Source organism: Protomyctophum parallelum, assembly GCF_964188405.1.
Source record: "Protomyctophum parallelum genome assembly, chromosome: 1".
Classification (NCBI taxonomy): domain Eukaryota; kingdom Metazoa; phylum Chordata; class Actinopteri; order Myctophiformes; family Myctophidae; genus Protomyctophum; species Protomyctophum parallelum.
Genome location: NC_139697.1, coordinates 106,320,823 through 106,335,360, shown reverse-complemented (window position 1 = coordinate 106,335,360; position 14,538 = coordinate 106,320,823). Strand labels below are relative to the sequence as shown.

Here is a 14,538-nt window from a genome sequence, read left to right as displayed (position 1 = left end):
CTGACCTGCTACTAATCTGAGTGGTTATCCTATTCCAGAGTCGTATAGATGAGAGAGTTACGACAACTCTGTTCACTTCATGGGGCTTCAGTCCAATGGCGGCTCTTCTACATAGACATCTATTGGCCAAGAGTGATAAGGGACTGAACCGTAAGTTCACGGAATGCATTTAAGTCTATGGACTTTAGAGTGAAGTTTACTGAATGCATTGGAGTCTATGGACTTTAGAGTGAAGTTTATAGAATGCATTGGATTCTATGGACTTTAAAGTGAAGTTTACATAATTCATTGGAATCTATGTACTTTAGAGTGAAGTTTACATCATGCATTGGAGTCTATGGACTTTAGAGTGAAGTTTACATCATGCATTGGAATCTATGGACTTTAGAGTGAAGTTTACATCATGCATTGGAATCTATGGACTTTAGAGTGAAGTTTACATCATGCATTGGAGTCTATGGACTTTAGAGTGAAGTTTACATCATGCATTGGAGTCTATGTACTTTAGAGTGAAGTTTATAGAATGCATTGGATTCTATGGACTTCAGAGTGAAGTTTATAGAATGCATTGGATTCTATGGACTTCAGAGTGAACTGTCCTTGCAATGGCTCTGTCCTATCCTATCCTAGATCATTTAAACTGTCCAATGGGAGGACAGCGTTGTCACGCTCATGTCACTCTGACTCAGACATAACCATATAAGGCACTGTTTCCCAAACAGTGGGTCATGTGACCCATGTGTGGGTCGCGGCACATTTTATGAGTCCCTTTGTTTTGTTTTCTTTTGTTTCCTGCATGTCGTTTTTAATGAATATTATTTATAAACATTTAGAAGGAAAAGAAAAATCACACCCATGTGAAGTGAGGGGCGCTCTTATCTTACAACATCAATCACAACATAATGTTTGTTTAAGCAGAAAGCAGACCCTGTACTGTACTGTAATGTACTGTACAAGCTCTCCTCCTTGGCCTCTGTGTCTGTGTGTTAGGCTGCACAACAGTGACACTTGGTGGTGACAATATGCTATTTCCGTGCTCGGACACAGGGACTCACACACATAGCTGTCTATAGGAGTGGTTGCACCACTCATTTTTTTTTCTTCATGATTTGATAAGTAGTGAAAACAGCCGATCTACAAGATCACAAGGCAGCATGAACCGTTGTGTTGTGAGCTTGTAGATCTGCTATTTTTACTAGTCGGGGATCCGGGTAAACGTCTAATTACTCTTTGGGGTCACGAGCTGAAATGTTTGAGAAGCGTCCGTCCGTCCGTCTGTCCATCCCTCCATTCATCAACAATGAGTACCATTTAACACATGTACTGCCCCCTGGTGGACTAAAGTGGTGGTGCTTGGCTGCCACGGGATCCGCTTCTGTTTTTAGTGTGATGCACGTCCGGTTTCGCCGGCCATTTTAGATGCTACATTATTAGCGTTGATGCTAGCGAGCTAAAACGAGGCCATCCTTGCTCTAGAAAACGCCCAATGTTCCAAATGGCGATCAGCGGAAAACCAGAATAGACCTCCGAACATCAGACAACCAGAAAAGACCTCCGAACATCAGACAACTAGAAAAGACCTCCGAACATCAGACAACCAGAAAAGACCTCCGAACGTCAGACAACCAGAAAAGACCTCCGAACGTCAGACAACCAGAAAAGACCTCCGGACATCAGACAACCAGAAAAGACCTCCGGACATCAGACAACCAGAAAAGACCTCCGAACATCAGACAACCAGAAAAGACCTCCGAACATCAGACAACCAGAAAAGACCTCCGAACATCAGACAACCAGAAAAGACCTCCGAACATTAGACAACCAGAAAAGACCTCCGAACGTCAGACAACCAGAAAAGACCTCCGAACATCAGACAACCAGAAAAGACCTCCGAACATCAGACAACCAGAAAAGACCTCCGAACGTCAGACAACCAGAAAAGACCTCCGGACATCAGACAACCAGAAAAGACCTCCGAACATCAGACAACCAGAAAAGACCTCCGAACATCAGACAACCAGAAAAGACCTCCGAACATCAGCGCTTTGTCAAAACCATGGAGAGCTTCGTGGATTTAGAGTTAAGAGACACTTCAGTCGGAACGTAAACAGGAAGTGAACGGCAGCGCGCGTGCGCCAAACCGGTCAAGGAGTGCTGTAGAAGGAGAGGCCAGGAAACAAAAAAAGAAAAAAAAAAAGATTACAGCGATCCTGTTTTATATCTTTACAAAAGCTTATATGGCGGAGAATTCCGTCACAAGCAACTGACGGTTGGATCTTATATGGTGGAAACTCGCTTGCTCTTTTTTCCAAATCACTTTAGACGTGCATTACATTCACCCATTAATTCACACATTCACACACCGATGGCGGAGGAAACCATGCAAGGCACCAACCTGCACATCGGGAGCAATCAGGGGTTCAGAGTCTTGCTCAAGGACACTTGGACACCAACTCTAGGGGAGACAACAGGGATCGAACCGGGAACCTTGTGGTTACCATCGGGATTTGACCTCATTTATTATTGATTTGACCCTTGACCCCCAAAATGTAGTTCCTACACTCTACCTTGGTTCTGTAGTTACTGCAATCTTTTTATAACACTTTTTTTCCTCTAAAACAAAACATATTTAAACTCACAGAACTTAAATTGGACACCAATAAGTTATATTTTAGTAAAAACTGAATTTAGATCAAAAATGTAGTTTCTGGCTGTGGAGAGCAGTGTTGAAATCTGCTGTATTATCGGTTTTCCCTCTGTTTCTTTCTTTTTTATGGGCTGTTATTTTTTTCCTATTGGCTGTTGGTTGTCATGGCTGCCAGTTCCTATTGGCTGTTGGTAGTCATAGCTGCCAGTTCCCACCTGATGTTGTGTGGGAGTTCAGACAGACCCAGACCGTACTGAATAACTGTCAGTTTGCATAAAGTCTTCAGACTAGGACTCAAGTCTAAGACATACAGGTCACCATCGACTGTGTTGTATGATCTTTGTCCTCCAAAGATGATGATACGATCTCCCACCATGCAACAGAATACCATGTGAATCCATGTTGTGTTTAAACATGGTACATTCCCTTTGGACTCAACCTTCTTCCAGGTGAAGGTCTCTGGACTGAATATCCACAGATCATTGAAGCCCTGATTGTTAATGCCACCAAATATGTATAGCTCTCCATTGTAGGAAAAGGCTGAATGACCATAACGTCCTTCATGAGTGTTCATCCATTGGTTGGTCTCTGTGTCAAACACTCTGATGGGGTTGTAGCCCACATTACTGAAGCCCCCAATACAAACATCTTTGTCCCGATGATGGTGGCAGAGTGACATGCTGTAGCAGGAGGTGGAGTTCCTCTGGTGTTAATTAAAGCCCAGACCATCGTGGTGGTGTCCATCTTGTAGATGTCATTAGTGAATCTATACCCGGCCCTTCCTCCATAGATAAACATGACCTTCCCAACAACACAGGCTGAGTGGCCCCACCTCCCCTCTGGAACGGTCCCAGAAACCTTGGGTCTGAGCATTCTGTGGTCGTCGACATCAAATGCATAAAGCACCGTGCTGCAGTTCCCTGTGTCAATCCTTCCCCCCCAGATGTAGATGAAAGGGTCGATCAGCACAGCTGTGCGGCTGGTTTCCATGGGGTGAACCTCTAGGGGGCGTTGTCCTCTTCTATGTGTCTCTGGGGGCAACTCGGTCCAGCATAAAGACAGTGTATTGAAGACATGCACTTCAGTCCGACGCTTGTACTCGATAAAGTCTCCTCTAAAGCAGTACACTTTGTGGTCCACTGCTACAGCAACATCAGACGGTGTCCCTAGAAGCCCTTTTAGGTGCACCGTCCAACGAAGCATTTCTCACAGTAGTTTATAGGTTTCTCCCTGTAAAAGAATGCAGTCCTGAATTCCTTGAATGAATGACCTGAAGGAATGCAGTCCTACTGTGTGGGCCAGCACTTATATAGGTTAGCGGGCCTACGTCACTACGTGTGACGTAGACATGATGTCACATGTAGGCCAAGTTGGTGTGTCGTAGATGACTGACGTCACAGACTGACCTGCTACTAGAACAATGACTGACGTCACAGACTGACCTGCTACTAGAACAATGACTGACGTCACAGACTGACCTGCTACTAATCTGAGTGGTTATCCTATTCCAGAGTCGTATAGATGAGAGAGTTACGACAACTCTGTTCACTTCATGGGGCTTCAGTCCAATGGCGGCTCTTCTACATAGACATCTATTGGCCAAGAGTGATAAGGGACTGGACCGTAAGTTCACGGAATGCATCAAAGTCTATGGACTGTACAGTGAAGTTTATGGAATGCATTGGAGTCTATGTACTTTAGAGTGAAGTTTATGGAATGCATTGTAGTCTATGGCCTTTAGAGTGAAGTTTATGGAATGCATTGTAGTCTATGTACTTTAGAGTGAAGTTTATGGAATGCATTGTAGTCTATGGCCTTTAGAGTGAAGTTTATGGAATGCATTGTAGTCTATGGCCTTTAGAGTGAAGTTTATGGAATGCATTGTAGTCTATGTACTTTAGAGTGAAGTTTACGTAATGCATTGGAGTCTATGGACTTTAGAGTTAAGTTTGCGGAATGCATTGGAGTCTATGGACTTTAGAGTGAAGTTTATAGAATGCATTGGATTCTATGGACTTTAAAGTGAAGTTTACATAATTCATTGGAATCTATGGACTTTAGAGTGAAGTTTGTAGAATGCATTGGAGTCTATGGACTTTAAAGTGAAGTTTACACGATGCATTGTAGTCTATGGACTTTAGAGTGAAGTTTATGGAATGCATTGGATTCTATGGACTTTAGAGTGAACCGTCCTTGCAATGGCTCTGTCCTATCCTAGATCATTTAAACTGTCCAATGGGAGGACAGCGTTGTCACGCTCATGTCACTCTGACTCAGACATAACCATATAAGGCACTGTTTCCCAAACAGTGGGTCATGTGACCCATGTGTGGGTCATGTGACCCATGTGTGGGTCGCGGCACATTTTATGAGTCCCTTTGTTTTGTTTTCTTTTGTTTCCTGCATGTCGTTTTTAATGAATATTATTTATAAACATTTAGAAGGAAAAAAAATCACACCCATGTGAAGTGAGGGGCGCTCTTATCTTACAACATCAATCACAACATAATGTTTGTTTAAGCAGAAATCAGACCCTGTACTGTACTGTACTGTACTGTACTGTACTGTACTGTACAAGCTCTCCTCCCTGGCCTCTGTGTCTGTGTGTTAGGCTGCACAGCAGTGACACTTGGTGGTGACAATATGCTATTTCCGTGCTCGGACACAGGCACTCACACACATAGCTGTCTATAGGAGTGGTTGCACCACTCATTTTTTTTTCTTCATGATTTGATAAGTAGTGAAAACAGCCGATCTACAAGATCACAAGGCAGCATGAACCGTTGTGTTGTGAGCTTGTAGATCTGCTATTTTCACTAGTTGGGGATCCGGGTAAACGTCTAATTACTCTTTGGGGTGACGAGCTGAAATGTTTGAGAAGCGTCCGTCGTCCGTCCCTCCATTCATCAACAATGAGTACCATTTAACACATGTACTGCCCCCTGGTGGACTAAAGTGGTGGTGCTTGGCTGCCACGGGATCCGCTTCTGTTTTTAGTGTGATGCACGTCCGGTTTCGCGGTCCGTTTCAGATGCTACATTATTAGCGTTGATGCTAGCGAGCTAAAACGAGGCCATCCTTGCTCTAGAAAACGCCCAATGTTCCAAATGGCGATCAGCGGAAAACCAGAAAAGACCTCCGAACATCAGACAACCAGAAAAGACCTCCGAACATCAGACAACCAGAAAAGACCTCCGAACGTCAGGCAACCAGAAAAGACCTCCGAACATCAGACAACCAGAAAAGACCTCCGAACATCAGACAACCAGAAAAGACCTCCGAACATCAGACAACCAGAAAAGACCTCCGAACGTCAGACAACCAGAAAAGACCTCCGAACGTCAGACAACCAGAAAAGACCTCCGAACGTCAGACAACCAGAAAAGACCTCCGAACATCAGACAACCAGAAAAGACCTCCGAACATCAGACAACCAGAAAAGACCTCCGAACATCAGCGCTTTGTCAAAACCATGGAGAGCTTCGTGGATTTAGAGTTAAGAGACACTTCAGTCGGAACGTAAACAGGAAGTGAACGGCAGCGTGCGCCAAACCGGTCAAGGAGTGCTGTAGAAGGAGAGGCCAGGAAACAAAAAGAACAAAAAAAGATTACAGCGATCCTGTTTTATATCTTTATAAAAGCTTATATGGCGGAGAATTCCGTCACAAGCAGCTGACGGTTATATGGCAGAAACTCGCTTGCTCTTTTATCCAAATCACTTTAGACGTGCATTACATTCACCCATTAATTCACACATTCACACACCGATGGCGGAGGAAACCATGCAAGGCACCAACCTGCACATCGGGAGCAATCAGGGGTTCAGAGTCTTGCTCAAGGACACTTGGACACCAACTCTAGGGGAGACAACAGGGATCGAACCGGGAACCTTGTGGTTACCATCGGGATTTGACCTCATTTATTATTGATTTGACCCTTGACCCCCAAAATGTAGTTCCTACACTCTACATTGGTTCTGTAGTTACTGCAATGTTTTTATAATGCTTTTTTTTCCTCTAAAACAAAACATATTTAAACTCACAGAACTTAAATTGGACACCAATAAGTTATATTTTAGTAAAAACTCAATTTAGATCAAAAATGTCGTTTCTGGCTGTGGAGAGCAGTGTTGAAATCTGCTGTATTATCGGTTTTCCCTCTGTTTCTTTCTTTTTTATGGGCTGTTATTTCTTTTCCTATTGGCTGTTGGTTGTCATGGCTGCCAGTTCCTATTGGCTGTTGGTAGTCATGGCTGCCAGTTCCCACCTGATGTTGTGTGGGAGTTCAGACTGATCCAGACCGTACTGAATAACTGCCAGCTTGCATAAAGTCTTCAGACTAGGACTCAAGTCTAAGACATGCAGGTCATCATTGGCTGTGTTGGATGATCTTTGTCCTCCAAAGAGGATTATACGATCTCCCACCATGCAAAAGAATACCATGTGAAACCATGTTGTGTTTAAACATGGAACATTCTCTTTGAACTCAACCTTCTTCCAGGTGAAGGTCTCTGGACTGAATTTCCACAGATCATTTAAGTCCTGCTTATAGTTGCTGCCACCAAATATGTACAGCTCTCCATTGTAGGAAAAGGCTGAATGATTGAAGCGTCCTTCTGGAAGAGGCTGTGCAGAAGGCGTGTTCATCCATTGGTTCGTCTCTGTGTCAAACACTCTGATGGTGTTGTAGCCCTCAATACGGAAGTCCCCAAATACAAACATCTTTGTCCCGATGATGGTGGCAGAGTGATGTGATGAAGCATGAGGTAGAGTTCCTCTGGTTTTAATTAAAGTCCAGACCATCGTGGTGGTGTCCACCTTGTAGATGTCATTAGTGTATCTATTCCTAGTCCATCCTCCATGGATAAACATGACCTTCCCAACAACACAGGCTGAGTGGCCACACCTCCCCTGTGGAACGGTCCCAGAAACCTTGGGTGTGAGCATTCTGTGGTCGTCGACATCAAATGCATAAAGCACCGTGCTGTAGTTCAATGTGTCAGTAACTCGGAGCGACTGACTCACTCCCCCCCAGATGTAGATGAAAGGGTCGATCAGCACAGCTGTGCGGCTGGTTTTCATGGGGTGAACCTCTAGGGGGCGTTGTCCTCTTCTATGTGTCTCTGGTGGCAACTTGGTCCAGCATAAGGACAGTGTGTTAAAGACATGCACTTCAGTCCGACGCTCTGACTCGATAAAGTCTCCTCTAAAGCAGTACACTTTGTGGTCCACTGCTACAGCAGCATCATACGGTGTCTCTGGAAGCCCTTTTAGGTGCACCGTCCAACGAAACATTTCTCACAGTAGTTTATAGGTTTCTCCCAGTAAAATAATGCAGTCCTGAATACCTTGAATGAATTACCTGAAGGAATGAAGTCCTACTGTGTGGGTCAGCACTTATATAGGTTAGCGGGCCTACGTGTGACGTAGACATGATGTCACATGTAGGCCAAGTTGGTGTGTCGTAGATGACTGACATCACAGACTGACCTGCTACTAGAACAATGACTGACGTCACAGACTGACCTGCTACTAGAACAATGACTGACGTCACAGACTGACCTGCTACTAGAACAATGACTGACGTCACAGACTGACCTGCTAATAGAACAATGACTGACGTCACAGACTGACCTGCTACTAGAACAATGACTGACGTCACAGACTGACCTGCTACTAATCTGAGTGGTTATCCTATTCTATATTTCCATAGACAACGCCTTGTTGTCCTGGAAAGCCAGCTCTCATTCAAAACACACATTACAGTGGTCACTACAGTGGTCACTCCATCCTCATCAGTCATATCAAAACTGGCCTATTATAACTCCCTCCTTACTGGCCTACCGGCATGCGCACTTAAGCCTCTCCAGTTGATCCAGAATGCCGCAGCTCGGTTGGTCTTCCAACAGACCATAATTCTCGCATGTCTCCTCCCTTCTACGCTCCCTCCATTGGCTCCCGGTCGATGCCCCTCCGCCTTATCCACTCCCTCCATTGGCTCCCGGTCGCTGCCCCTCCCCCTTACCCGGTCCCTCCATTGGCTCCCGGTCGATGCCCGTACAGAGTACAAAACTCTGAAGCTGGCATTCAAATCAACCAAAGCTATGGCTCTTTGGGCTCCACCATGTCTTCAAAGTCTGTTCGGGCCCTACAAACCTTCCCGCTCGCTCAGATCAGCCCAACGCAGAGAAGCTGGAAGTGTCCATTTGTACGTCTCTAAATGTTTTGATGAATTGAACAAGGTGGACCCTCTTGTAAACAAGTGTAATGCTTAATTGGGTCGTCCACTCACAGTTAAAGGCGTAGTGAGATGAAAAAGTCGTTTTTTCACACTTTTAGGCCATATCCGTAAAGTACAGAATGTAAGCTTTCATATGATGTATCATTCAATGAAATTGGACAATAATTGAAGGAGATATAACCATTTTAAAATGACTGGGGCCTTTCACCCAAAGCTGAGAAAAGCCCTTTTCAATATTCACAACATTTTATCACCTTAGAGCTGGACAGAAGTGGGTGTGACAATGGGAGGGACAAGAGACAATAGGACGTTTTAGCTGTCAACAGTGCAACACTAGAAACACTGACATGTTTAAGCCAGTAGAACAAACAATGCAATTTGTAAGGTGCCCCAATAAACCCTTTTGAAAGTACTAAGTATTAAATACTAAGTATAAGTATTCAAGTATTAAATATTAAGTTAAGTGTTCAATTTAACTTATACACTACCTGGTTGTAAATAGCTGCAGTACACCATTTTATGCAGGTCTACTTTAAGCAATCAAAGTCAGACAATTGACCCAGTATTTTAAATAAATAAAATCGACGCATCAGGCTATGATGTTGTGCGCTTGTAGATTTGCTATTTTAATAAACAGATCTGTCCACATGCAGTCACAATGCCTGGTTTCATTTATAGTAATTCCTGTGCATTCGATGGGTGGATTCATACTACATCGGGTGTCTATTTAGTGTGCAAGGCTTACATCCGGTCTAAAGCCCACCCACTGTATGCCCTGATTTATATACACAATACATACACGATCCGTATCCTCCCCTCACCGGATGTTGAATTAACAGTACTAACGGCCGTATTTGAAAAGACGTAGCTCTTTGCTGGGTGCGCGAGGAAAATTTTTTTCCGACATTTCCTTTTCAATTGATACCGTTTCTTAGAGACGGCCTACACAAACGTTCTATATACCAAATGAAAGCCTGCATTTCATAGTTTACATAGTATATAACCTTTTTTTAAATGAGCAAGAAATGAGCGAGTTGTGATTAAAAGAAAAGACGTGTGATCTCTTTGCTCTTTAACACACGACACAAACGGCTAACTAGGCTAGCTAGCTTCTAGCCTGTTGTTTGTTGGTGAAAGACTCCAAGCTGGGAAGTGTATTTCAGCGAGTAGCTATACGTGGTTTTGTTTATTTTCTGTAAAGTCTAACCCAAATGCCCAGAATACTTCTGTGTTTACAAACACAAGCACGCTAATGGGCGGTGATCAGAGCGTGAAACCTGATGACAAAGAGATTACAGGACCAATCGTAACCAACATGCAAATCTCGGAACTGCGCTCTTCTGCCTCCAGAAACTTGTTAAAAAACAAGCCCACTTTGACGTATAAATGTATACATTTCATTTGCCCAAATGAACAATCTGTTTGAATGAAAACCTTCTTCAACATTCAAACTGTATTAATATGAAAAAAAAAGAAAATCACATAAAAAAAAAAAACGAGTTTATTTATTGATTTAAGGCATGTTCATTCTGGCGACATGAGGCACATTCTGCTGGCCTGGGTCACATATGGGCATACCTAACAATGGATGCCAAAGAAATGGGAGAATTCTCATTTCTGTGTGTTTTTATATCAAAAGTCCATAAAACGATTGTTTTATTTATTAATTCAAACGAAAACGTGCTGACGTGTAGAGATACACATCGATAAACGCCAATAAAAATGAAGCTCACCCGTTTAATTCCCCATATCTGCGCATCCGTCCAACACAGCTGCTACTGATTACAGAATACTTCACATAACAGTAAACTGGTACAGCTGGCCAACCATCTGATTTGTAAACAAACACACACCATGCGTGTTGCGTATAGCATAGCTACCGTCCCTAGCTACCGTCCCATCGCCTGGAGGGATGCGACGCTCTGATTGGTTCAGAAACTTCAGACCTGTGTTTCATGTTGAAACTTCAAAATAAATTGATCACCATTTCCGTTTCCCTACACCTTTAACAGTCTTTGTATTGAGTTTGTGCTTGAAATGTACTGTAATTCTGCAAACTGTTAATACATATTTCAATCAATCAATCAGTCAAACCCTCACTAAAAACACCCAGGACAACGCTCCACACGTCCCAAACTCTTCTCCCTTCTGGCTCCAAAACTATGGAATGCACTTCCTATTGCAGTCAGAACTACAGACTAACTCCCAATCTAAACTATGGAATGAACTTCCCATTGCAGTCAGAACTACAGACTCACTCCCAATCTAAACTATGGAATGAACTTCCCATTGCAGTCAGAACTACAGACTCACTCCCAATCTAAACTATGGAATGGACTTCCCATTGCAGTCAGAACTACAGACTCACTCCCAATCTAAACTATGGAATGAACTTCCCATTGCAGTCAGAACTACAGACTCACTCCCAATCTAAACTATGGAATGAACTTCCCATTACAGTCAGAACTACAGACTCACTCCCAGTCCCAATCTAAACTATGGAATGAACTTCCCATTACAGTCAGAACTACAGACTCACTCCCAATCTAAACTATGGAATGAGCTTCCCACTGCAGTCAGAACTACAGACTCACTCCCAATCTAAACTATGGAATGAACTTCCCACTGCAGTCAGAACTACAGACTCACTCCCAATTACTGCGCAAGAAGCATGGAATACGGATGTGTATATTACAGGAAACTCCCGTTAAACTCTCCAACAAACTCCGGTAAACTCCCCAATTGTACCGTCACACCTGTATATTACCGTATATTACTGTATATGCTGCTAAACTAGGCAAATCTAGTGCCCATAAATGCCTGTTAACCCATTCTGACCTGAGATCAGATTCTAAACATGTCTTCGACATCCTGAAAGTTTTCTGAAAAAGCTATTTCTATGTCACTCGTTCTTCGATTTTTCTAAAATAGCAGATCTACAAGCTCGTAGCGCTCGTAGCGCGCCACTCGGTGGCTCTGTGAGCGTTAGCATTAGCTCATACGCCTTAGCTCTGTGAGCGTTAGCATTAGCTCATACGCCTTAGCTCTGTGAGCGTTAGCATTAGCTCATACGCCATAGCTCTGTGAGCGTTAGCTCATACGCCTTAGCTCTGTGAGTGTTAGCATTAGCTCATACGCCATAGCTCTGTGAGCGTTAGCTCATACGCCTTAGCTCTGTGAGTGTTAGCATTAGCTCATACGCCTTAGCTCTGTGAGTGTTAGCATTAGCTCATACGCCTTAGCTCTGTGAGCGTTAGCATTAGCTCATACGCCTTAGCTCTGTGAGTGTTAGCATTAGCTCATACGCCTTAGCTCTGTGAGCGTTAGCATTAGCTCATACGCCTTAGCTCTGTGAGCGTTAGCATTAGCTCATACGCCTTAGCTCTGTGAACGTTAGCGTTAGCTCATACGCCTTAGCTCTGTGAGCGTTAGCATTAGCCCATACGCCTTAGCTCTGTGAGCGTTAGCATTAGCTCATATGCCTTAGCTCTGTGAGCGTTAGCATTAGCTCAGAGCCCTTAGCTCTCGTCAGGAATCATTACATGTCCGGAGCGATGCGAGACAAAGTCACAAATGATTTACGATCGTCGGGATTGCGCGACGGCTCACCATGGACAGCGCTGGAAGCTTTAGGCCTCGTACACACATAAAGAGCAGATGTTCTGTGTTCTGCCTCGTACACACACAAAGAACAGATGTTCTGTGTTCTGCTTCGTACACACATAAAGAACAGATGTTCTGTGCTCTGCCTCGTACACACATAAAGAACAGATGTTCTGTGCTCTGCCTCGTACACACATAAAGAACATATGTTCTGTGTTCTGCCTCGTACACACATAAAGAACAGATGTTCTGTGCTCTGCCTCGTACACACATAAAGAACAGATGTTCTGTGTTCTGCCTCGTACACACATAAAGAACAGATGTTCTGTGCTCTGCCTCGTACACACATAAAGAACAGATGTTCTGTGTTCTGCCTCGTACACACATAAAGAACAGATGTTCTGTGTTCTGCCTCGTACACACATAAAGAACAGATGTTCTGTGTTCTGCTTCGTACACACATAAAGAACAGATGTTCTGTGTTTCATGGCCGCCCCAATGCTTCTCCAATGGAAGGCACATGGTTTGAACAAACACTTGTTTGATGCGGGGGAGGGGGGACATCCAACACATCCAACCAGGCAGTACACATCCAACTCTCTCTCCTCACCATGTAGTTTAACTTCCATGTGGTTTTAACCCTTTACTTACCCTCCGTGTTGTACTTCATCCTCATGTTGTTAAAGTAGTCAAAGGCGTTCTTTAGGACCCAGATCCTCACCACGTTGTCCTGGCCTGCCGTGGCCAGCAGCCTGCCGCAGTGGGAGAACTTCATGGTCCACACCGCCCCCTGGTGGTGGAATAATATATATAATACACTTCATGGTCCACACCGCCCCCTGGTGGTGGAATCATATATATATATAATGAACGTCATGGTCCACACCGCCCCCTGGTGGTGGAATAATATATATATATATATATATATATATATATATATATATATATATATAATACACCTCATGGTCCACACCGCCCCCTGGTGGTGGAATAATATATATATATATATATATATATATATATAATACACCTCATGGTCCACACTGCCCCCTGGTGGTGGAATAATATATATATATATATAATACACCTCATGGTCCACACCGCCCCCTGGTGGTGGAATCATATATATATAATGAACCTCATGGTTCCTCACCGCCTGGTCCCCTGGTGGACAAATATATAATACACGTCCTGAAACTACATAAAAACTACATCTCACCATCCGCTCAGGTCCTGAAACTACATATCCCACCATGTGCTCTCCTCTCAGGTCCTGAAACTACATAAAAACTACATATCCCACCATGTGCTCTCCGCTCAGGTCCTGAAACTACATAAAAACTACATATCCCACCATGTGCTCTCCGCTCAGGTCCTGAAACTACATAAAAACTACATATCCCACCATGTGCTCTCCGCTCAGGTCCTGAAACTACATAAAAACTACATATCCCACCATGTGCTCTCCGCTCAGGTCCTGAAACTACATAAAAACTACATATCCCACCATGTGCTCCCCGCTCAGGTCCTGCACCACCTTGACCTGGTCGAAGTCGAACGGTCCCTTGGAGCTGTGGGCCTTGAACTTGGCGGGCCGGGTGTACGGCATGCCCTCGTCATCGCTGGAGGAAGGGTCGTCCTGGTCAGTGTGGAACACTTGGGGGGGTGGGGGGGTGGGGGGGGGGGGGAGAGACAAAAAAACAAGGACTCTCAGGAACTAGAGGGTTTCAGAATGAGGCTCTAGTCCACACGTACGAACACGTGTTTATTTTTGTTTGATTTTAAAAAAAACTTTCCCTCCCATTCACAAGTTATGTTTTCTTTGTTTACTTTGCCGTTTTTTAAGACTTTTCCATCGGGCAGAGTGAGGGATGGGTGACGCGTTCGGATGACGTCATCGGGCAGAGTGGGATGGGTGACACGTTCGGATGACGTCATCGGGCAGAGTGGGATGGGTGACGCGTTCGGATGACGTCATCGGGCAGAGTGGGATAGGTGACGCGTTCGGATGACGTCATCGGGCAGAGTGGGATGGGTGACGCGTTCGG

The 14,538-nt window shown here is 44.2% G+C and overlaps 1 protein-coding gene across 2 annotated transcripts in view; it reads right to left on the bottom strand.

Moving 5' to 3' along the window:
* The window catches only part of wdr44 (WD repeat domain 44), a 135,751-nt gene that overhangs the window by 62,794 nt on the left and 58,419 nt on the right, over nt 1-14,538 (bottom strand). For both annotated transcript variants that reach the window (XM_083784636.1, XM_083784635.1), the window contains 2 exons: nt 13,998-14,146; nt 13,142-13,280 (listed from right to left, as the gene is read on the bottom strand). In XM_083784636.1, the coding sequence (XP_083640762.1) occupies nt 13,142-13,280; nt 13,998-14,146 (288 nt within the window). The remainder of the gene's footprint in view (nt 1-13,141; nt 13,281-13,997; nt 14,147-14,538) is intronic.